The following is a 23,316-nucleotide window of genomic DNA, read 5'->3' as shown; positions in this document are numbered from 1 at the left end:
CATTAACATCCACTGTAGATGTTGAAAATCCTAAATTGTTTTTATTGGGATTGTTTTACCTGATTTTACTGTAAAAACACAAAACCTCACCAAGTATTTCTGTCTGGTTTCTAGTGTAAAGATTTGATCACACTTGAAATAAGACCAAATCTAACTTACAACACACTAAGTCCTTAATAATGATTTTTGAAAAAAGTACTAGTCCCACTGAGATTATTTCACTAATAACTTGGGCAAAATATCTTGTTATGAGTAAAACAATCTGGCTATAGAACTAATAATAAACAATATTGTTTTGTCTTATTATTACTTGTATTTGCACTAGAAACTAGACAGAAATTACTTGATAAGATCGAAACAAGTTCATGTTTATGGTGGGATTGTGATAAAATAGGAAAACAGTTCAGGAGGATTACTTATGAACTTATATCATTTATAGCCTTTTAGGATTGCTTAACTACTCTTTATAATAATTGTGTTGTAGTTTCCTTGTTCTGTATTTACTGATCGTATTTATGACATTTGTGTAGCTAAGTGACTTTAACCTCACTTGAATAACAGATTACTCGTTACTCAGGGACACAAGATGAAAAATAGACATTTATTTTTCAAAATGTCAATTACCTTGCATTGTCTCTACCAAATAAATGAAATAAACTAATAATGCCGGAGCGTAGGAAATGACTCGGACGAACCAGAGGAATAAAAACTCGTTTTTCTGTTTAAACATATCCGTCGTGATGTGGCGAAAACCCAAAGAGAGGATGGATGAAAGCCGTATCTGACCCTCATAACGCGGTTTGACACGTGCCTCCATTTAAAGTCCACACACACTACATACACACTGGATCCTCCAGCTCTGCTGCTGCTGCTGCAGAGGGAGAAAAACACACAGACCAGAATAGATGAGTGCTGCCGTTTGAAGCTCTCCTGCAGCTAAAAATAGAGGAGGGGGGGAAGCACGGGTTCTCCCTGACTGGCTCTCCCTCCTCGGCTGCTGCTAAGATTGGATCCTGCTCGCTAAAAATAGAGCAGCCAGTCAGGGAGAAGATGAAAAGAAAAAAGGAGGAAGAACGTGAGCGATCTCGTTTCCTTTTCTCTGCACTAGAGTGGAAGCCTTGGTTTCTCTGCAGAGAAAACATCGCCAGCATATGTGCAATCTGCTGCACATGTATCCGGGCCGAGGCTGCAGATGTCTGTCATACACAGGAAAAAAAACTGCTACTGATTACCTGAGAGAAAAGCCTGCAGAGATGTCAGGCATGCTGACAGGTGTAAAGTCTGACTGATCCAAAAATAGAACTCATTAAGAAATATGATGGTGTATTAAAGCTGTTATACATGGAGAAAAACAGAGGAGTAGAATTCCACCAAAAAAAAAACAACAATAAAACAAAAAAATTGAGATTGTGCCCAGAAATAAAAAAATTTAAAAAAACAACTTGGAAATTTATGAGTTTGAAAAGTCTAACATTTGCTTGAAAGAAAGTCAGACATTTTGATATTAGTCAAAAACATTCTGTTTAAACTGCAGAACATTTGTTAGAAAAAGAAAACTACATTTTGAGGTTGATCTCAAGAATTTTCTAGAAAGAAAACATCAAAAAAAGAGTTGCAAAAGTCAAAACATTTCTACTTTTCAAACTCAAACATTTCTACATTCTTCTAGATAATTACTGATATCATCCTGAAAGTTTCTGAGTTCTTTCTAGAAACTTTTTGCCCCATCAAGCTTTGGCATTTTCTTGTGTTTTCTAGAAATTTTCTGAGATAAATCTCAAAGTTTCACAGATTTTTGTGACAGAAATCTCCTCTTCCTTTTTCCCTCTACGTGGCCGTAACACGTCATCAGATCATTCGCGGCCGTCGCTCGTCGAGCTCTTAGTAACAATCTCTCAATCCGACCTCACTGTGAAATCACCAGCCGTCCACCAGCTCACATGATCTCACTTCAGCTTCTCTCCTCCTGGGCTTTTTTTTAGTCTCTGATTGATGAACATGACAGGGAGGCTGAGATCTGCCAGGACTCACACACAGAAACATGAACAAAATCACGTTGGGGTTTTTTTTTCCCTGCTTGCAAGAAATGTGTGCAGAGTTTTCATTTATCTCCACACATGCGATTAGATCTCTGGAGAAAAAAAATGAGTTCCGTACACAAACCCTCACACACACACACACACACACACACACACACACACACACCCACACGCCTTCACATGGAGAACTGTACACTTATCACACCCACGCATCACACGGAGCTCCTTGGTTTCCCGCGGAGCTGCGAGCTAAGATTAGAAACAGAGAGCTAAAAATAAACCCGGCTGCCACAGAGGAGGAGAAAGAGGAGGGAAAAAAACAATAGAATGCTGAGCCGGCAGGGACGGAGGGGAAGGAGTGCGAGTTGATTAAGGGAAGGAGAGATGATGGAGGGGGAGCAGCTTGGGGGGAGCAGAGGGGCGTTGGCCGATAAAACGAGACGATGTGATGAAGACAATGTGATGAAGAGGGTGAGAGCGAGTTGGAGGTTTGTTTTTGCTTTTATTCATTCAGGTTGTCTCGTTGAGATCCGAGGTCTCACTTACGAGCGAAACAATAATTCAAAACGACAAAAGCTGCAACAAAACAAGCAATTATGTAATTTGACTCAATTGCATAAGCTAATAAAAATATGAGCTCAAAAAAAAATAACAAGAGAAACACGAGAGCCGATCAGGAGAAAATGACCTGGTTCTGGTTCTGGTCTTTGGCCGACTGATTGATGCAGACAAGAGAAACAAAACATTCAATTCACGAGATGTTCTAATTAGTGGAACCATAACGACTAACAGTTTCAAAATTCAGTCCAAACTCTCAAACTGCTCCCCCCAAAAAACCACTTTGTCATTCGTCTTTATTCAAGCTGTTTATTATTTTCTCACACGTTTGAACTGAACCTTTCGGTGAAGCAGCATCAACATTTAAAACTGTCAATAACTTCATTTGTATGTTTTTGTCATGTGGGCTAAAATCGTCAGCTCAAAAGTACTGCGTGTCAAAAAATATATCTCATTTTTAAGAATTAAGCAACCATATATGTTGTGATTTTGTTTTTGTCTACTTACTCAACAATAAACTAAGCATCTGAATGAAACCAGTAATCAGATGTTTATGTAGGAACAAGATCGCAGATCCAAAACGTTAAATAAAATTTTAAATAAAAGACTTCCTTTGTGCTTATTAGTTTTGGTTCGATTGTATAAATCTGATCAAATATTTCATTTTGTTCTCAGCGATAAAAACAGGATCTATATCCGCCTTCGTTGTTTTTGCTGTAACAAGTTTTACTACAAGCGAACGCAGATCTGGATGCACCGAGGTGTTATTTACAGCAAGTCAGTGAGTAGATGTGCTCTTAGTTACCACGGCAACAGAAGGAAGCCATAACACTTGGGAAAGACAATCACTCTGTGTTGCGTCTCACGTGTTTGTGAGCAGATTTTGATGTAAACGTGGCAGTTTTGTCCAAACGCGGCGGATCGGCAGCGGGAGTGAAGGAGTTTCACAGACATCCGCAGTGACCTGAAAGGAGCAATTTCAGCTGTCTGTCAATCTGGGAAGGGTTCAAAGGTCATTTACAAACAAAGTTAGGTTCAACTTTCTCACAGAGACAATGATTACTCACGAGTGAAAAGCTTCTCTTTTTTTTTCCAGCCACTGATTTTTCCTGAATGGACATCCAGCGAACTCACCCCAAAGTCACAACGTGCAATTGTTAGAGAAATTGTTACAGGACAAAAAATAAATTTAGAGCTCCACGTTAGACTCTGAAGGAGTCATTCAGTGTGTCAAATAAAAACAAAAATGAACTGAAATGTTTTGTATTTGGAAGGTTTGCTTCTCTTGTAAACATTGTGGCAGCAACATGTGGTTTTGTGTAGCAGCTTTGAAATCAAACACAAAACTTTAAGAACTTTACTGCAGTTAGAGGTTGTTTTATAAAGCTCAAAAACGTACATTTTTACATGACACTGTTCCTTTAAAAGGATTTCTTAATCCTTTGTGTTCCTCTCAGCCTTTCTGCAGACTTTCACCTTCCTCTTCCTCAGTCAGAGGAAGGTGAACCCTGAGAAATGCCCGGCGTTCAGTAAGGCCCACCTGGATGCTCCCTTTCTGCTCCGCACTGACCAACAGAAGGACATCAGCCAGATGAAAGCACCACTCGCCTCAGAGCGGCCAGCCCGAAACGTTTAATGAGTGCAAGCTGCTGCTTCTTGGCGCTGGCCTGCGCAGTCTGATCACACAGCCATGGAAACAATGAAATGGCCTCAAATAATTGAATTTTAGAGCAGGAGCCGCGTTTCTGTCTGAAGGAGAACCAGAATCATCGAATCCCTGAAGTTTCCTCTGGTCTTGTGCACTCCAGGTTCTGGTTCGCCTGAGCATACGTTCTGTTTTCACTCCAACTGCTTTTCCACCAAGAACACTGTAAAAACCCAAAACCTTAGCAAGAATTTTCTGTCTAATTTCTAGGGTAAATTACTTAGTACGCTTGAAATATGACAGAACTAACTTACAACTAACTTTTCAGCAAGATGTAGGAGGTTGTTCTTGTTTTTTACCCCTCCAGGGGGTCTTTTGTGGGCTCTAGTGTCCCTTATATGATAGTAGGCTGACAGGAAACGGGGAAGGAGAGGAAGGAAGACATGCGGCAAATGTCGTCGGGTCCAGGAGTTGAACCCGCGACGGCCGCATCGAGGACTGAAGGCCTCCAAATACGTGTTGCGCTAACAGCTACGCCACCACGGCACGCCCAGGTTGTTCTTGTTTTAAGACAATAATTGTTTAATATTGATGAGAATATATTAGTTCCACTGGAAGATTATGTTTGCCCTGCGACAGACTGGCGACCTGTCCAGGGTGTACCCCGCCTCTCGCCCGGAACGTAGCTGGAGATAGGCACCAGCAACCCTCCCGACCCCATTAGGGACAAGGGTGAACAGAAAATGGATGGATGGATGGATGGAAGATTATGTCATTTACACCAAGACATTTTTTCCATGTTATAAGTGAAATAATCTGCTATGGAACTAGTACTTGTTTCATAAATATTAAGCAATGACTGACCTAAAACAAACTCACACACTTTGTTGAAAAGTTACTTGTTCATTAGTTTTTGTCGCAGTTCAACTGTTATTTCAAACTAGACCACAAATATTCAGTGATATTTAGTGTTTTTTTTGCAGTGTATGCAGACATGATAATTGAGTCTCGACATGTTTACATTTATAGTTTTCAATTAAACTTTTATTAAGGAAAGAGATGAACTTTCGAACCTGTAGCAGAGACGTGGTGGGATCAAATAATTCAATTTTCAGAAAGTACAAAAGTATGTTTTTGTGTGTTTAAACTGTTTACTGAATTTTTTTCATGACTTTTTCCCTCAGACACAATCCAGTGAGCATTGTGGGATGCAGCTCTTAAAATATTTCTTACCTCTTTTTATGATGTGAACTATTTAAAATACTCTAGTTCTTTTTTCTACCAATGCATCTTTGGTCAACTGTGTAACATCTAAATGCCTTAGGATGATGTTTCTAAAGTGCATTTTTCTGCCTACACTCAGTTTCTCCATTGTCTCTTTGATTTATGCGAAGCGACATTTCAAGAAGAGCAAGAAAAATGTTCTTAATTTTACATCAAACCTTTAACCTGCAGTTTGTTTGGGGGGGTTTAAAGAAAATGTTGATATAGTGAGAAATGTTTTGTTAGTGAGTTAGTTTTCCTTTACTAATTAGTCTTTAGCATTCAAAACAAACAAACTTATTAAAGAATGACGAGAGGAATAAACTCAAATAAAGCAGAGAGAGAGTCGTTTGAATTCAGCCTCAGCAGCTGTGGAAGAATCTCCAGACAAAATGAAACCATGTGTTGGGGCTTCAAAATCACTCAATCTTACCAGGTATTTTCTCTCAGTTTCAATGCTAATATCTTAGTACACTTGAAATAAGAGAGCATTAGCTTACAGATAGATTTTTTTTTTTTTTCACTTAAAACATGACACTTTTCCTTTTCTGTAAGTGAAAAATCTCCCAGTGGAACTAATACTCTTTTTAAAATCAATATTAAGGAATTATTTACTTCAGGCCCCACTCCTCTATATTACGGAGGCCCCTTGGGGACATGGGGAACATTTTTTTCTTTTGCGTTCCCTCGCAATAAGCTTACTGCAATATCTGCTGGTCTATTTTGTATACAGTCACAAATGTCAATTTAACTTTTCAAATATATACAGATTTAAAGAGGCTCGGTCAAAATGTGTTTATTACTAACTCCTGGGTGCAAAGAATTTTTTGAAAATTGATTTATTCTCTGCATGTTTGTCTGTCTGGATATGGTTGAGATGGAACTGCACATGAAAACGGCCCTTTATTAACCAGTCAGACCAGCACAATAGAGACACAATCAACACTGTCAGATGACTGATGATTACCCCACAATAATAACTCAGAAACAGGATGTGGTTTTTTTTCTTTTTTTCCAATGAAAAGTTTCTATTTATATCACTGGTTTGTGGTGCATTACTATCCTAAAGAAAAAGACATAAAACTTCAGATATTTCACAAGATATCGTACATGGAAAAACCTCATAATACCAGAAAGTACGATGGCCACCGTAAGAAAGACTTACAGTATTCAATTATGCTGCATGAACTGATTAGTACATTATTGCGAGAGAATGCAAAATCTACTGCGAGGGAATGCAAAACAGAGAAGAAGAAAAGTCCCCATGTCCCATGCAGGGCTCCGTACTCTACATTACTAAAACATTTCTTGTAAGTTAGTTTTTGTCTTATTTCAAGTGTCTTTGGACTAGAAACTAAACAGAAATACTTGGAGAGATTTTTTTTTACAGTGCAGCAATCAGGTAAAACAATCCCAATAAGAACAATTTAGAGTAGAACACCTACAGTGGATGCTGATGTAGAGTATTCAGAAATCCCTGGATATAAAGGAACTGCAACTGGATGACTTTAGACATCTGGACAGCACTTCATCATCCATCCATCCATCCATCCATCCATCCATCCTTCACTCATGTACCTGACACAGAGATAGTTGGAATGGCCTGAGGCAGAGACTGAGCCTCCCACCCACTTCATCATCCCTCTGTGATCGATATAACCAAGCTCAGGAAAACACTCCTCCTTTACCAATCCATCTACACGGGTAACCTGACACTGCGTCGGACGTCAGCGAACAGAATTTTCATTTTCATTTTTATTTCTGTTTATTGTGGTTTTTGAACAAGCATTCTGTTTACAATTGAACAGAAGATTGACGAACCTGAACAACAGCCGATAACCAAAGCAAAGGAGCTAATAAAAGTAAAGACCTTTTAAAAAAGAGAGAGAGAGAAAAGGACCGGAGTACACAGCTTGTTCACTACAAAAACACAAAATCATACCAACAAGATTTGTTTAGTTTCCACTCCAAATATCTTATCACACTGGAGACAAGACTAAACTAACTTACATGTAACTTTTCAGCAAGATATGGGAGTTTGTTTTAAGATGGTAATTCCTTAATATTAATGGAAAACATTTTTTCCATTGGCAGATTATTTCACTTATAACATGGGAAAAGCATAATTATAAGTGAAGTAATCTGCCAATGGTAAAACTAGAACTTTTTCATTAATATTCAGAAATTATTGACTCGTATTTCTTGTTGAAAAGTTACTTATCCTTTTGTTTTGACTTATTTCGAGTTTTCTAAGATAATTGCAGTAAACCAAAAATACTTGGTAAGAGTTTTTGTTTTTGCAGCGAACAAATTTGGAGTTTTCAATTGTAACAGCAGTTTAAACGAATCATCACAGACAAACTCTTGTGTTTGCCTGACACCTACTGGTGAAGCTAAGACACTGCAGTCCATCCACCTTCAGCTCAGTCAGTCCGATGATTACAAATTCAAACAAATACTTTATTGATCCCAAAGGGAAGTTAAATGAAACATTCATCTTAATTCAAAATTCTTCAAAGAGTTATTGTTATTGATGATTATATTGGGAGGTGAGTTCTGGTCAGGCTCTGAAACTCTGACCCTGCTGTGTGTCACCAGGACTGGGAGAGCAACGGCGGCCTGGTGAAGAAGCTGCCGTCCATCCGTGAGGATGAGGAGGGCGACGAAGAGCAGAGCTCCGTGTCCCGGGCTCCCCGCTCGCCGCTGCATCTCAGCAGGGGCCTCAGCTCCCCTCTGCGCTCCCCTCTCCTGGCTCCGCGGCCCTTCAGGGCCCCAACCGAGCACTCACGGCCCTCCACCCTGCAGATACCAGTGGTTAGCTTCAGCAGCGCTCCACCCGAGCTCAGCCCCAGGTAACACACACACACCTAAACACATGAATGCACCCCACACACACACACACACACACACACACACACACGCACACACGCTCTCTCTCTGTAGGTGCAAACTGTAATCAAAAAACAGGTAATGACACAACCTCAGAGCCACAGAGTGAAACCGCAGTGGACTGCGCTGCAATCGGTGTCTGGCTGCCATGGCAACCGGTAGATTACATAGCTGGTGGATCATAGGGGACCTGCTGCTGTGTGCAGGGTTTCATACTGCAGCTGAATGCTTTGCATGGATGTGTAGATGTCTAAGACCCGAGCAGAAGACGGGGGACATGCAGTAATCACTGTCGGTTCACACCAGACTGACGTTCTGACCACGTACAGAAGATGGAGAGAGAGAAACAAAATGTACATTTCTCAACAAAAACACACATGTTTTGAGATTCACCTTAGAAATTTCTTGAAAGAACAAAGAAATTTCTGAGCTTCAAAAGTAAAAAATGAGTCCAAAATTGACATTAATGTAAGAAAATTTCTAGGAAAAAAATAACAGAAATTTCTGAGTTTCAAAAGTAAAAAAAAATCTCGAGCTTTTGACACTGACATTACCAAGTTTTTCCAAGAATTTATTTTTATTTTTCAACCACATACATTTTGAGAGTCATCTAAAAAATTTTCTAGAAAAAATTCCTGAGTTTGAAAAGTAAAAAAAAATCTTCGACTTTTTAAACTCCAAACATTTTCGAAATGTTCGACTTCAGAAAATCTCAGGCATTTCCAAGGTTTCTATTTTCTGGAAAATTTCAAAAATTAATCTCAAAATTTCATATTGGAGTTTTTTGGTGGAAGTGTACTCCGTCACGCCGTCATACCTTCTTCTCATGCTTCTGACCTTTAACCCTTTCTGTCCTGCAAAGATTTGTGGACGGCATCGAAACGGAGAACATTTCCACCTCCTCACAGAAGTTTGAGTTCAGTCCAAGTCTGTCACCTGCAGCTCCACCTTCCCCGTACGCAGGTAAAACACACACACACACACACACACACACACACACACACACTTACCCCATGTATGGTGTATGCTCTCTTCCTTTCCTGGGAGCTTAACATGGAAGCCTTTTGTATTCCCGCTGTCTGCAGGGATGCGGCAGCACTCTGAGATCAAGCAGAGCGTGGCGAAGCTTACAGAGGAGGTAAGATCTGACCTGACGCATCATGACTGTCGCATTTTTCCTGCTGACAGAGATTTTTAGCCCGGGATTGTAATTTCCATCCCATTCTCTAAAATAAACGCTGACTCAGGTCATATTCAGTTTAGTTTACTCTTATTGTGATGATTCGCAACAAATGTCATGATTTATAAACTGATCTCATTCATACCCACCCATGATGATTCCTGACAGTGATTTTATCAAAGCATGTCCTTTTATCCGTCGTCAGGCAAACATTTCTACATCAACATTCAGATGAGGTTCTGGATCTTAGGCTGGAATTGGTACCTGGTACCAGGACTGACGGAGTTCTTTAATAAAGGGATGTTTTGCAGCATCGTGATGCAGCATGATGTGACTGTCTGGTTGTGTCTCTGTCTTCTTCTCACCCAGATGAACTCTCTCTCCAAACAAGTGTCCAGCCTCAGCCAGGAGCTGCGGGAAATGGCTTGCCTGCTGAAGCCCCTCCTCCAGGCGGCCCCGCAGCCAATCCTGATGAGCGCAGTGCCAAACCTGGCCCCGCCTCAGGGCAGTGCCAGCCAGCTGCTGTCCAGCCCCTGGTTCCCGGCAGCGCCCGCAGCGGCGCCGCGTTCCCCCCCGAGAGAGGACGCCGGCTCCCTGTTGGACAGCGGAGACCCGGAGGGCGAGGGTTTGCCGCGATGCCTTCTCCCGACTCATCACTCACCAAAAAGGCCTGATTCCTCGCCATCAGCATCAGCACAGCCCCCACCCAGCCCCATGGCAACTGGCTCAAGCTTCCTCTCATCGAAGGAAGAAGCTCCGAAGGGGTCTCCGGTGTCCCGAAACCCCCAGGTGTCCCCCAGTAACGGGATCCTCTTGCCGTCCCTGGAGGACCAGCCTGCTCTGCGCTCCAACACCCCTTCGCCATCGCTGTCATTCTCCGTCTCCCTCTCCTCCTCGCCGTCTCTTTCTCCTTGCCCGTCGCGGCCCACCAGCTGTGGTAGCAGAGACCTGCTCCCCCCGCCTCCCTCTCAGGACACGCCCCCTCCCCTGTCGTCCCACCGCTCGGCTCCCTCGTCCGTCTCCTCGTCTCCTGGGGGTCACCGGCTGAGGCCTTCCCTGTCCATCCCCATCGCGTCCACCGCAGCACCCGTCCATCCCTCCACCCTGTCCCTGCCCGTGTCTCTGGACTTTGGGAGCTCAGCAAAGCGAGACGCTCACACTCCGGCGAGGTGCAATCTGCTGAGACGCAACGAGGAGGCCAGAGCCGCTGCCAGTCTGCAGGAGGTGGAGATGCAGGAGTGGGGGCAGCGGGGAGAAGAGAGCAAAACCTCCACGGAGGATTTCAGCTACATCGACGAGGACGATCTTGGGCTATAGGTGGGTTTTTGCTGCGTGATGCAACCGTGAACAATGTGATCAGTGCAGCAGCAAGCTGGTCTGTCTCAGGCAGAAAGCCTGGGATGCTTTGGGAGGATTCCTGTCTACGCTAACACACTTCTGTTAGCATATCACACACCCACCGATTATTAGCAACACAATCCTGCAGAACTGCAGCGTGAGTCGATGCCTTCAGCTCCTGACACACAGAACCAGACAGCATTTTTCTGTCTCTCTCTTACCCGCTCCCATCTGATATCGGTTTTGTTTTTTCAATACCAAGATGTCTCCTCCAGAGGCAGGGACAAACACACACACCCCAACTGGTAGGTCCGAGTCAGCGCAGCAGGGCCTGGAATGTAAAGTCGCTCATTCTCACTCCAGATTTTATTTTCTAAAGGAAGGTAATCATCTGCCCCTGTGCACAAAAACACACACACTCACACACACACACACACACATACCACTCATTTCCCTACAGCAGCAAGGCCTGGTTCTCTCATAGTGTAATTAAAGTACTCTGAACCTTCGGGATCAATGCCAAAGAGGAAAACAAAACTGCAGTTTAGATCCTAAAACGCTCCAAAAGGTGCTTCTCAACAAGCTAGACTCAGAAACTTTAAGTTAGTTATTTCAGTTATCAAGCAAAATTCATAAATATATATAAACTGTATGATAAATGTTTTTGTGTTTTTTTAATGACTATGGCTTACAGCAAAAGACAATTCCCAATCAAACCGACTAGGGCTGAAATGATTCCTCGAGTGATTCAAGTACCTCGATTATTAAAATTCCTCGAGGAAAATGTTTCTGCCTCGAAGCTTCATTAAATTATATTTTATTATTTAGCGCGCCGTGTTCCGGCCGGATTTTACTTGCGTTTCGCGGAGCTCTCACTTCCGCCTGAGTTGTTGACGAAAGCCAACTGTTAGCAGCATAACATCCAGTTTTCAAGTTCGGTCTGGGAGGATTTTATTGATTGATGATAATGTCCGGGTCTTTGTCGTTTTTTCCGGGGACCAATAAACATCCTTAAAATGACTGGCGCGATGCCTGGAGTACGGCAGCTTTTCTCCTCCTGGAGCTGCTGCATAGTGGCGGTTCAGAGCGAACGGCGGGGAAGAGCTGAAGGTGTAATTATACAGGTGAGCCGATAGACTGAACACTGCGGGTGGCTGTGCATTAGATAATTAACGAAAGTGTAGCTTTACGGATGAACCGGAAAATTGATTTCATATATCCAGGTCTCAACAAATGTGTGGCGGAGCTCAGCGTGGCGGCAAGTAGCTGGTAGATGTTTCTGTGTGTGATGAACAAAGGTGTCAAATCCCATCGCTAACATGAATACAAAAGCTATAAATATCTGGGAAAAGTGAGAGTTCATCTATTAAATTGACTGAAGTTGAATACATAAACGAAAAGCTGGAGTATAGACATTTTTCATAAGTGTATTTGTGAGCTTGCCTCTTTATTATTGAATTGAATATATTCGTTTACAACAACCCTAAAAACTACATAGAAAATGGTTTTAATGCAGAGATGTCATCCAGCTCTATACTTTCATATCTAATACTGCACCAATGCATTGTGGGATGGAGGTAGAGCTGAGCAGCAGATAAATAATATAAATATATCATGATAGACACGTGATCAATATCAATAGATAACACATCTGATAAAATGTTCGATAATTAAACCGAACTCATTTCCAGAACCAAACAGCATTTTGGGAGATGTAGGCAGATGAAAGGCTTTAGCCACTCAACCTCTCATGGCTCAATATGCTAGTATGGTGTCATCAGCTAGCTCGCTTATTGGTTACCTAGCAACAACGTCTTCAGCAGCTTGCACAGCAGCAGTTTCAGGTTTCTCTCTGCTTAAACCTGCTTAAAAAAAAACAACGATGGTATGGAGTGAAAGGAGAAAATGACTACAACAGGTGCAGTATGTAACTTATAAAAAATATATGTATATATTTTTATATTTGTTAAACCTGTCACCATATCATGGCATTATGTTATGAGAAAGATAATCTATGAAAAGGTCGATCTCCTCTCTGAGCTATTATTGCCATCTGAAGAAACAACCAATCAAAGCCAGGAGGCGGGTCTTAGAGCTGTCAATCAATCTCATGTACTAACTGCTCAATATGCTAATGGCGGCGAAACAACTTACCATTACAACTAAGAGGAAGCACCTCATGGTGGGGTGATTTACAGTGCTAAGATCCGCCGCCTGGCCCTGATTGGTTGGTTCTAGTTAGTACTGAGAGGAGTTCAATTTTTCTTCACAGATTATCTGTCTCATAACGGCAGGTGATGGATGGAAATGATTTGGGTTGCAACTGTCCAAACATGGTGACATATTTTCACATATTTGTTTAAACTATTGTCACCACACACACAAAAATCCCTTTTCTTTATTGCTCTATACTTCATTTTAGGGGGGTTTTAAGCTGTAGGCCACAATTATCAAAATGAACTCAAAACGTCACCACGAATAGTTTCTGTTCTCTAAATAAATTGCTGAAATGAACCAAACCATTTAACGGCATTTTTATGTATTGAACTGCATCTGTAGTTTTCAAGCCAAGCATATTCAGATTGTACGTCTCACATTTCCCACTGAGCTTTAGCCATCCAGCCATTCGTGCCTTCTCCATGTGAAGACCCCTCCCACCTCTCACCTGCCCACAGGTCCCTTCAGTCAGTCCAACTTTACCCAGAAGAAGCCATCAATGCCACCTGCTGAGAACACTCTGACCTTCCTCTGAAACGTTTCCGCTCCACTTCGGCTCTGGGCAGAGGAAACGCGGTGGGTTGGTATTGCACGTCATGTGGAACCCTTCACAGTTCTTATGTAGCACACAGACATCGCCTCCGACCACCGGGGGTTACGAGACTTCAGCCAGAGCTGCTACGCTACAGAAGCCTCAGGACCTCGGTCTGTTTTGTTCGCTGTAACGTAGACCCTGAGCTTTCTGGTCCCCACTTCGTTACAGAAACAGCAGAGGACGCGTTGTTGGACTTTCTACACACTGGAAAACAAAACTCCTATGAATGTGTGGAGTTCTGATCCTGGGCGCCATGTGGGTGGGTGGGTGGTTGAGGTGGGGGGGGGGGGGGGGGGGGGGGTTGGTTGCAGTGAGATGTAATGCGGAGTGATACTCTACTGGGATTTAAATCAAATGCATGTTTTTTATTATTATTTTTGCATGAGAAACGTGCCTGCTTTTGAGCTGTTCAGGCCGGAGGGAAAACTGCCCCCCCTGGTGGAGGCTGCTGGGTTTCCGATGTATTTTATTACAGACTGCTGTTACATACAAATTTAAACTGGGATTACATACATTACAACAATAAAGAAGTGTTGTTTTGTAAGAGCGGAGTCTTTGTTGTTTTTTTTGTTTGTTTGTTTATTTTTTAAAGAAACAATTTCAAAACAGCAGGTAGGAATTCAGGTTAAGCACCCAGAAGGGTCAGCTTGATTCAGGTGCAATCTGGTTGACATGGAGACAAGTGAGGGATGAAAATGATTTGGGTTGCAACAAGTTGGGACCAACTGGAAGAGGATTAGGGCCACCAAAAAATTAAATAAATAAAATTCTGACTTTGAATCAAATGAGTGGCTTGTTACCAGGCCTGTTCAGAGCTGAATGGCTGCTGATGAGAGAATTCAGACGATTGAGCCTCGTCTGCTGACAACGGATGAATCTAAAAGTTGCAGGACTGGACCTGAGCAATCCTGGTCCATTCAGTCTGCCAGGTTTTGTAATGTCCAACTCTTTTGTGTCCAAGTTTTTTTTATGAACTCATTTATAAATTTATTTATAGATCAACATATTTCCATGTGCATGTTTGTTATTCATTTTATATTGAGTCATATTGAAATTGCCTGTAATATCACACTTGTGCACATATTTTTTTATCAAATATTTTATATCGGTTTTTTTATATTGTTTGTGGTTATATTAATTTCTATTAACATTTTGGATGGAATATCTTTTCAATTTCCCTTTGGGGATCAATGTAGTCTATTCTATTCTACCTGAAATCTTAAAAATAATACCTATAATATTTTAGTTGTAATGTGACAAAATGTGAAAAATTGCAATGTCCAAACAAGGATTCATTCTGGGTGCAAACCAGTGTGTCGAAGCGTTTTAGTCTCATTTTCAGCGGCGATGACGTCGTCGCTCTGATACAGAACCCGGCCGTTCGGAACCGTCAACAGTCGGAAGCCATTTTCCATGGAAGCGGTGCAGTCCGGAAGTCTCTAAGTGTGACGATGGAAGCACTGGCACAACGTGAGAACAGAACAGAGTCGAACCTAATGAGCACGTAGGGACATGAACATTAACAATGATCTACTTTTATTTCACTCCAGATGAACCAAGAATATTAAATGTTTAGTTCAGCACCTTCATTTCATTGGATACTTTCCTTTGCTTCAAGCCAGAAACACACTAAGAAAAATTAGAAAAGAGGCCATTTTGGGCCTGACATCTTGTCAGAGACAACAATACGGAGTTACAGTCACATATGCCACGTTGTTAAGTGTCGATAAAGAACCCGCTCTTTAACCTTACTCAGACGTGATGTTGACCATCACACGGTCAAAGCAAATATATGGTTAAATTAACTCCAGATTTTTATTCTTGTAAGAAATTAACCCAAAACAAAAAAGACAGAAAGGAGCACCTATACGCTTCCTAGTACCAAATCTTAAAAGTCAGGCTCTGCAATGTTGTGGCTTTACAAAATAACACATCAAAGCTGCAGTATGTAACTTTTTTAAATATGTTTTAGATATATTTGTTAAAATGTGTAACAAAGAGTATGAGACAGACAATTTGTGGGGGGAAAAAAAGTCAAGGTCCTCCATCTCCTCTCTGAGCTACTACTGGTGTCTGAAGAAACTACAAACAACCAATCAGAGCTTGGAGGCGGGTCTTAGCGATGTCAATCAACCTCATATACTGGTAAATGTGTTAATGGCGGAGAAGTGACGTACCATTACAGGAAAATCATTTATCCACCATCACTGGTGGCCATGCTAACCAGCCAAGCATTCAGGACAGGTTCTGCTAGCTGACTGGCAGTGCCAAGACCCGCCTCCTGGCTCTGATTGGTTGTTAAAAATAAGTAGTAGGAGCACTGGGAGAAGGCAGAGAAACGAAATTTTTTTCCACTGATTATTTCTCATACACTTTCAACAAATACCCCAAAAAACAAAAAAAAAAAAGCTACATACTGCAGCTTTAACTAGCTTTATCTAGATTTGGGACTGAAACAAAAACTATGCAGCCTCCCTACAGAAGAAATAACACACAACACAAAGGAATCCTTCTGCAGGTCTGCATATATTTTCCATTTTGTGACATTCATTCTATCAGAACTTCAGTACGGTTTGAAATGTCAGAGGGAAACACTAAAAACCCCCTAGATGGAGGAGAGGTTCTACACCGGAGCGCTAGCTTCAGAGAGGAAACGTTGGAGGAGGAGGATGGGAGGAGGGGGTTTGCTGTTCATGTTTTCATTCTGACAAACACACAGAAAAAGAAGTACAGGAGAGAAGGGGGGATGATATAGAGATAGCAACAGTGAATCCTCCTCTACTCCACTGATAACGGAGCTGATTGGATTAAGCACTACCAGCTCTGGAACTACATTTCCCATGGGGACTGTAAGGACACTGGGCAGAGGTGACAGGCGTCAAGTGCAAGCAGCCTCTTCACGGTCGCCACCGGAAACTTAGAAATCTGGGATCCTTGGATTTGTTTTCAGTTTTCACCCCTGCAGACAAAATTCAGGGTTTAATAGTGATCCAATCAGGCTGCAGTTCCAACTGTGCTGAGAGTGGAGATGTAGCGGGAGAGGATGGAGTCAACGGGCTGAGAACAGGGGGAAAATAAAAATCCAAAAATATATATTTATGTTTAAATTTATATATATTTATATTTATATATATTTACGAGGTATATGTCCACAAAAAAATAAAACACCCAAAGTTTCAAAATAGGCATTTCTTCCAAATATATCCTTGCTAGTGATGCCTTGTGTAGACGTTAATATTAACAGCAATATTAATCCAAAAATTCCAAAAGAAACACCAGGAAGTTCGCCTGTCTTGAATCTCCTCCGTCAGGAGTCCCAGAAGAGAGGCCTCAGACGAGCGCATGTATGGGAATCTGACGTCAAACCCCAGAAAGTTACCTCTCAAGCAAAAAAAGACAAAGGAACAGAAAAAAAAAAAAAAAAACTTCCCTAATTTCTCCAACTACCAAACAGCCACACACTCGGAGCCTCTTCCACGATGAGTTAGGGCTGAGAAGAACCGCTGAAAACGGGAGGCAGGAGAAACGTGGGCCACAGGTCCAAGACGAAACAAAAAGGTGTCTTTGTGCAAGTCTCAAAACGAAAGCCAACATAAACCCAAACAGGCAGCGGCAGGCGTCCTCTAGATGACCGTCAGTTAGCCTGGCAGTAGAGGATCGCTGCCCACTGTAGTCATGCTAGGTATTGTTGCAACGCCGTCTTCGCCCTGACAGAGACACAAACACGTCGTCGTCATCATCATCATCATCATCATCAAGGTCAGACAACAGTCTTTGCTAACGGAAGGGGCAAAGAGGTTTTCTGCTCGGTGGCCCACCTGTCGCTGAGGTTAGGATCGACTGACTGCGTCAGTTTGTGCAGGACGTCCACAAAGCCCATCTCCCTCAGCTTGTCCTGGCGATCCTGAGAACCTAACGCACAACCAGGAGCAAACCGGAAAACTTCATCATCGTGTCGAAGACGCCGAGTTTGTAAACCTGATTTTACTTTAAAAACAGACTCAGGTGGGGACATGGTACTGATTAATACTTAGTCTGCAATCATCCTACAACAGCAAATTAGGGCCATTGTAGATAGATTAAAAGAAGGAGTAAATTGCTGCCAAAAAGAATTCTGACGTTTTTATTTTAATTTCAGAAATTTTCTTAGAAAAGAAAGTTGGAAATTCCTGATTTTCACATTTCAGAAATGTATATATATTTTTAATTCTAGAAAATGTCTGAGATTAATCTCAAGGCTTTGCTGTGCTTTCTATCAAATTTTTGACTTTGATTGGAACTGGGTTATTAAATTTTAAACCAGATTTCAGTGGACAAGAAAGTACTTTTAAAAATGACGTGGGAGAAATCTGAAATAAACAGAATACCGATAATTACAATCAGCAACTGAAATGTTCTTCAATGAAAAAATTACTAAAAAGATCATGTGACAGGAATTTAACAGAAACTCTCTTTTTCTGCCATATTTTTTTAAATCCATGAGTTCTTCTGTAGTCTGAATCTACCAGCTGGCAGCAGTCCTTACCGTCCTCCTCGTTCCAGATGAGGTTGGACACACAGAAGGTGGCAGCGAGCTGCAGCTTCACGTTCGAGTGTCCCTGTGGGAACGGAGGACGGAGAGGAAGTCAAAGACACACAGCCCTGTTCTGTAGCGAAACCAACGCTTTCTGAACCGTGAGCACAATTTTAAATGTCAGGCTGGACAATACGGCTGAAAAACTTATCATCATATCAGCTCATGTATCAGTCAATACTGATAATTGTCAAACTGGTGATGTGACCTCTCCTGTTCTGTCCAGAGTTTCACTCCATTGTTTTTTTGGGGGGTTTTTTAAAGTTATGAGGCAATGTAGCAAAACATAAAACTGCTGCTACCCAAGTTACTTAGCAACAGTTGTTGCTAGGTAACCAAAGACTGAGTTAATTGATGCCACCAAATAGCTTAGCTCGCTGTCAAAGGTTGAGCAGTTAAATCCTTTACTTTGCCTACATCGCCCAGAATGCTGTGCGGTTCTGGGTTGGTGTTTAGTGAATATTCTATCAGATGTATTATTGGGGCCTGCCATGAAAAGCAATGGCAGGAACCTATTGCTATTCTCCCAATTCTTTATTTTTCATCTGTAACCGTTAATGCGGCTCATACCGCTGGGTGCACACCTACAAATGAGGTATCAAAACGTGCAGAAAATTCACGCCATTGGAGCTATTACTTTTGGTGGGATTTGGGCTTAACGTGGCGACATAATTCGCAAAAAACTACGAAAAAAACCCCATTATAGGTCAATGGGAAAAATCCTAGAAATACCCTATTTTTGAGGATTTTCTGTGTCGTCACGAATTCACGTAGAAATACCATTCAAATTTCATTTTGTAGATACGTCTGTGATCTCTTCGAAAGTGAAGACGGCTCGTCGATACCAGTTACGGTTTGTCCACAATTTGCCTCTAAGCGACCCAAAGTTTCTCATTTTTCCGAAAATTAGAGTGAGAGCCAGGGCCTTTAGATCTCGGCTAGAGTGAGAAATGAAGAGGTTTTTTGAGCCCAAAATAATTTTGAAATCGCCATCACGCCCACAAATATCGCACGATTGGTATCAAAATCGGTCCTCACATTGATACGCATGTCTGCTCCGGTAAAATGTTTTCAAAATTTATCTAGATCGTACGGTTTTCTGTCACGGTGCTTCAGAGCAAAGTCATGCGACAGGATTTTCTAGGCTGTCTCAGGCTCTCTCACTAACAGTTCACACCTTGGTGAGAAACTTATTTAACATAGCAACGGAACTCAAGAGGCTATTGGCTGGTGATTAGGACTACAAATACGCATCACTGTAGTTCTATCTATAGTGGACCGCTCAGTTGAAACAGATCAGGACTGAACTGGCCTTTAGAACTACTTGCTGCTATGGGCTGTATATAACTGATTTAACTCAGTAACTGTTACACATGGGATTAGTTTGGAACTTTAAAATGAAGCATAATAATAATTTCAAAATAAAAGCCTTGAATATTTTTACATCATGTAATTGCTCTTTTTGGCTTTATTTGACTTTTTCATCCAAAGCACTGTTACACATGGTATTAGTTTGGAACTTTAAAATGAAGCATACTGAAAATTTCAAATTTAAAGCCTTGAATATTTTTACATGACGTAATTGCTCTTTTTGGCTTTATTTGACTTTTTCATCCAAAGCACTGATAAACATAGGATTAGTTTGGCGCTTTGAAATGAAGCTTAACAAACATTTCAAAATAAAAGCCTTTAATATTTTTACATCAACTACTTGCGTTTTGAGCATTATATAACTATTTTAACCCAAGGACTATTACGCATGGGATTAGTTTGGCCCTTTGAAATGAAGTTTAACAAAACTTCCAAAATAAAAGCCTTGACAACATTTTAAATCATACTGAATGGTGCACGTCCACCTTACTTAACGTTCTTGTTATTCTCAGCATGCTATTGATTACGTTGCAGCGTTCTTTAGCATCGATGCCAATTTGTAGCGTGACAACGCCGGGCCCAAACCGACGGGCACGCCTTGGCAGGCCCTGGCTAAATTTCTTCCGAAATTTTCTAGTCTATTGATATTAATCACATGTCTATATACATCATTAGTGATTTATTCCTCAAATGTTTCCTGAAATCCTGAATCTATAGTTCTATTCTAACATTTTTACTTCAGTCTTAATAATAAATCATCAAGGCATTCTTTTATAGAAGTTATTGACTATTCTCAACGCGAGTAATAAGAGCATACAAAACATCCTCATGTAATACGAATCTAATTAAACAAAATGAAATAAATATTTAGTTTCTAGCTAAATAAATGTTCTTTTTTCATGAGGCTAAAATCAGAAAGCAACAATGAAGCAAGCTTGTGTTGAAAAGTTCAACACTGGGTTGGATCAACACTGGGCCGTACCATGTAGTATTTAATTTTCTGGAGCATGTCATCATTAGTCATGATGAGCTCCTTGGCTGTGTTTCCATCGGCGATGTTGGCGAGGATGCACAGCGTCTGAGTGAACAAAAAAAACAAAAAAGAGTCAGTGCTTTCATCTGAGCTGATCACAGATTTAACTCAAAACGTAGAAATCCCATCCTGCAGTGCAGCAGCAAGACGAAGTGCTGCAGAGAAATCCTGTTTCGCATGCTCACCTGCTCTTTGACCTCTATGCTGTGCTCGGCTTCCAGGATCAGGGTCACCGCCTGCATGATCTGCTTCCCATGAGAGCTCATGATCTGGTCTATGTGCTGGCGGCATGAGGAGAACAGAGGGAGGTCAGTGTTAAGATGTATGGAGAAAATCCTTCACGTTCAGCACATTACGGCTCAGAGAGAAGCCTGAATGCAGCGCTGGCTGAGCTGTTCAACTAATAGAAATCCAGACATAGACACAGCCTGAATCTCACCTCTAACTGGTCCGTCTGCATTTCCTACACAGCATTCTGTTATTGATCATTTCTACTGTTTGGAAGTTTACTATTGGCTCGTATGCAAGTCCAGTCAGAGGGAATGGATGCCCCAGTGCAGTGACAACATTTTTATGCTCCTCTAATCTGAAACAAACTTCCAGAAAACTGCAAAACAGCTGAAACACTAAGTTCCTTCAAATCAACACTATAGACCCAGGTGTTTACAGTTGCCTTTGATTAGTACAGTGGTTCCCAAAGATTTTCTGGGCCCCCCTATGGCTTACAATAAAATCCCCCCAAAAACGAAAAAAAAATACAAAAATCAACTGGACACACACATCGTTCAACCAGACTTGGTACTTGGTAAGATTTTGTGTTTTTAGTTGTGAGGGAACACAAACAGAATATTCTGTGGGGGGGGGGGATACGTCTCACCGGGCGCGTTGACAGTAGGTTACGCAGCAAACCAAGAGTCTTCATCAGCACATTGGTGTCGGGGTCAGAGAGCAGGCGGAACAGCTGCTCGGTGCCCAGACACCGGACGATCTCCACCTTCACCTTCTGATCGGCCTGGAACGCCATGTTCTGGAAACACATCATGGGGGGGATTCAATACATGTATACATATAAGATGGGAGTTTTCCCCATCACCATATTTTGGTTTCTTCTTTTTTTTTAATAAATGAATTCTATAATGAAACAAAAGTTTGCTCGTTACCATCAGGGCCCAGATGCCATTTACCCTGAGAGCAGGGCTGTCGCTCTGAGTCAGACTGCATAGTAACTCGATCACCCCAGACTCCAGGATGGGCTGTTGGAAATAACTTCATTTACAGATCAACTTTAAACTGGTCTACTGTCCATTAAATTTAAAATGTACTCTCTTCACAAACTGAGCCACATATAATTGATCAACTATATCTAAAAACAACTGGATGTGAGGGCTTCTTCAGTGTCTAGTGACATCATCACCTCTTTACTTGGTGAGAACTCCAGCAGCAGGTTGCATAGTGTTGAGGAAGCCATGACCAGGACTTCATCTGGGGCGTTCTGCAGCAGCTGCACACAAACACATCATTCATAGTGAACAGCCTGACAGCTGGAACAAATTCTAGTCTTACTTCAGTCAGAAAGTTGAGTGGAGATCGGTTCAAACTGACCTTCATGAGGGGCTTCCACACAGCATGATCATGAAAGCTGGTCCTTAGTTGCTGCACTGACCGGGAAAGACTATGAAGACACCTGCAGAGGAGAGAAGAGGGGAGAGGAGGAGACATGCACACATGGACAAACATTACAGCAACTTCTATGAAAAATATGGACTCTAGATATTTGTTAAAACTATCACCATGTCGTGACAGTCTAATATGACAAAAAAAAAAGGCTCCTCCGCCTCCTTCTAACGGTCGTCTGAGCAAATACACCGCTCTGTAAAAAACAACCAATCAGAGCCAGGAATAGGGTCGTAGCTCTGTCAGTCATCCTCGTGTTGCTCACAACCTTTCACTTTTTCTCCGCTACACTACATCTGGTTCACCACAACACAGTTATCATCTAATGGTAAGTTGTTTCTGCACCATTAGCACATTACAGCGAGTAAGCGATGTTGATTGACAGCGCTAAGGCCCTCCTCCTGGCTCTGATTGGTTGTTTTCGACTGCGAGCGGTACATTTCTGCAGACGCCTCCATCTTTTCGTAGATCATCTGTCTCATATCACACTGCTTCAACATGGTGACAGTTTTAACAACTGGATGTGAGGGCTAAAACACATTTTTGTAAAAGTTGCATACTGTAGCTCTAACCTTCAATATTGGGTTCATGCACTATTTTGGTTCAGCGTATTTACACAGTTCCTTCAAGTTCAGTTTCCTTCATCTAATTGTTGGGAACATTTTCATACACATTCATAGTGTTATGGTTTTATTATCAGTATGGCATCAGTATGAAGAGCTCCAAAGTTAAAATGAATCCTGCAGGCATTACTTGATGCACAAGTAATGCCTGCTTGTGCATGAATTCCACTTCTTCAAAGTGGAAAACGAAGTTGAGAGAGGCTCACCTCACCGCTGCCAGCCGCACTTTAATGCTGGATTCCGATAGGCCGCTGACTATTCGGTCCATCATGTTTTCTGTCTCTGTGATCTGAAGAAAACAAAGGCAGTGCATTGGAA

At 41.7% G+C, this 23,316-nt stretch overlaps 2 protein-coding genes across 2 annotated transcripts in view; one reads left to right on the top strand and one right to left on the bottom strand.

Moving 5' to 3' along the window:
* The window catches only part of kcnh3 (potassium voltage-gated channel, subfamily H (eag-related), member 3), a 168,086-nt gene extending 153,298 nt beyond the window's left edge, over positions 1-14,788 (top strand). Inside the window, exons 12-15 of the mRNA XM_028022865.1 lie at positions 8,104-8,357; positions 9,257-9,357; positions 9,480-9,532; positions 9,944-14,788. Of these exons, the coding sequence (XP_027878666.1) occupies positions 8,104-8,357; positions 9,257-9,357; positions 9,480-9,532; positions 9,944-10,891 (1,356 nt within the window). The 3' untranslated portion in view covers positions 10,892-14,788. The remainder of the gene's footprint in view (positions 1-8,103; positions 8,358-9,256; positions 9,358-9,479; positions 9,533-9,943) is intronic.
* Positions 14,789-15,243: 455 nt separating this feature from the next.
* The window catches only part of armc8 (armadillo repeat containing 8), a 17,512-nt gene continuing 9,439 nt past the window's right edge, over positions 15,244-23,316 (bottom strand). The window contains exons 13-22 of the mRNA XM_028022869.1: positions 23,205-23,287; positions 22,304-22,385; positions 22,116-22,202; positions 21,862-21,954; positions 21,579-21,728; positions 20,887-20,982; positions 20,651-20,746; positions 18,250-18,322; positions 17,543-17,636; positions 15,244-17,431 (exon numbers count right to left, since the gene is read on the bottom strand). Coding sequence (XP_027878670.1) covers positions 17,398-17,431; positions 17,543-17,636; positions 18,250-18,322; positions 20,651-20,746; positions 20,887-20,982; positions 21,579-21,728; positions 21,862-21,954; positions 22,116-22,202; positions 22,304-22,385; positions 23,205-23,287 — 888 coding nt within the window. The 3' untranslated portion in view covers positions 15,244-17,397. The remainder of the gene's footprint in view (positions 17,432-17,542; positions 17,637-18,249; positions 18,323-20,650; positions 20,747-20,886; positions 20,983-21,578; positions 21,729-21,861; positions 21,955-22,115; positions 22,203-22,303; positions 22,386-23,204; positions 23,288-23,316) is intronic.

The sequence above is a fragment of the Xiphophorus couchianus genome, chromosome 7 (genome assembly GCF_001444195.1).
Source record: "Xiphophorus couchianus chromosome 7, X_couchianus-1.0, whole genome shotgun sequence".
Taxonomy (NCBI): Eukaryota; Metazoa; Chordata; class Actinopteri; order Cyprinodontiformes; family Poeciliidae; genus Xiphophorus; species Xiphophorus couchianus.
The sequence above is the reverse complement of the archived record's forward strand: the minus strand, read 5'-3'. Positions and strand labels throughout refer to the sequence as shown.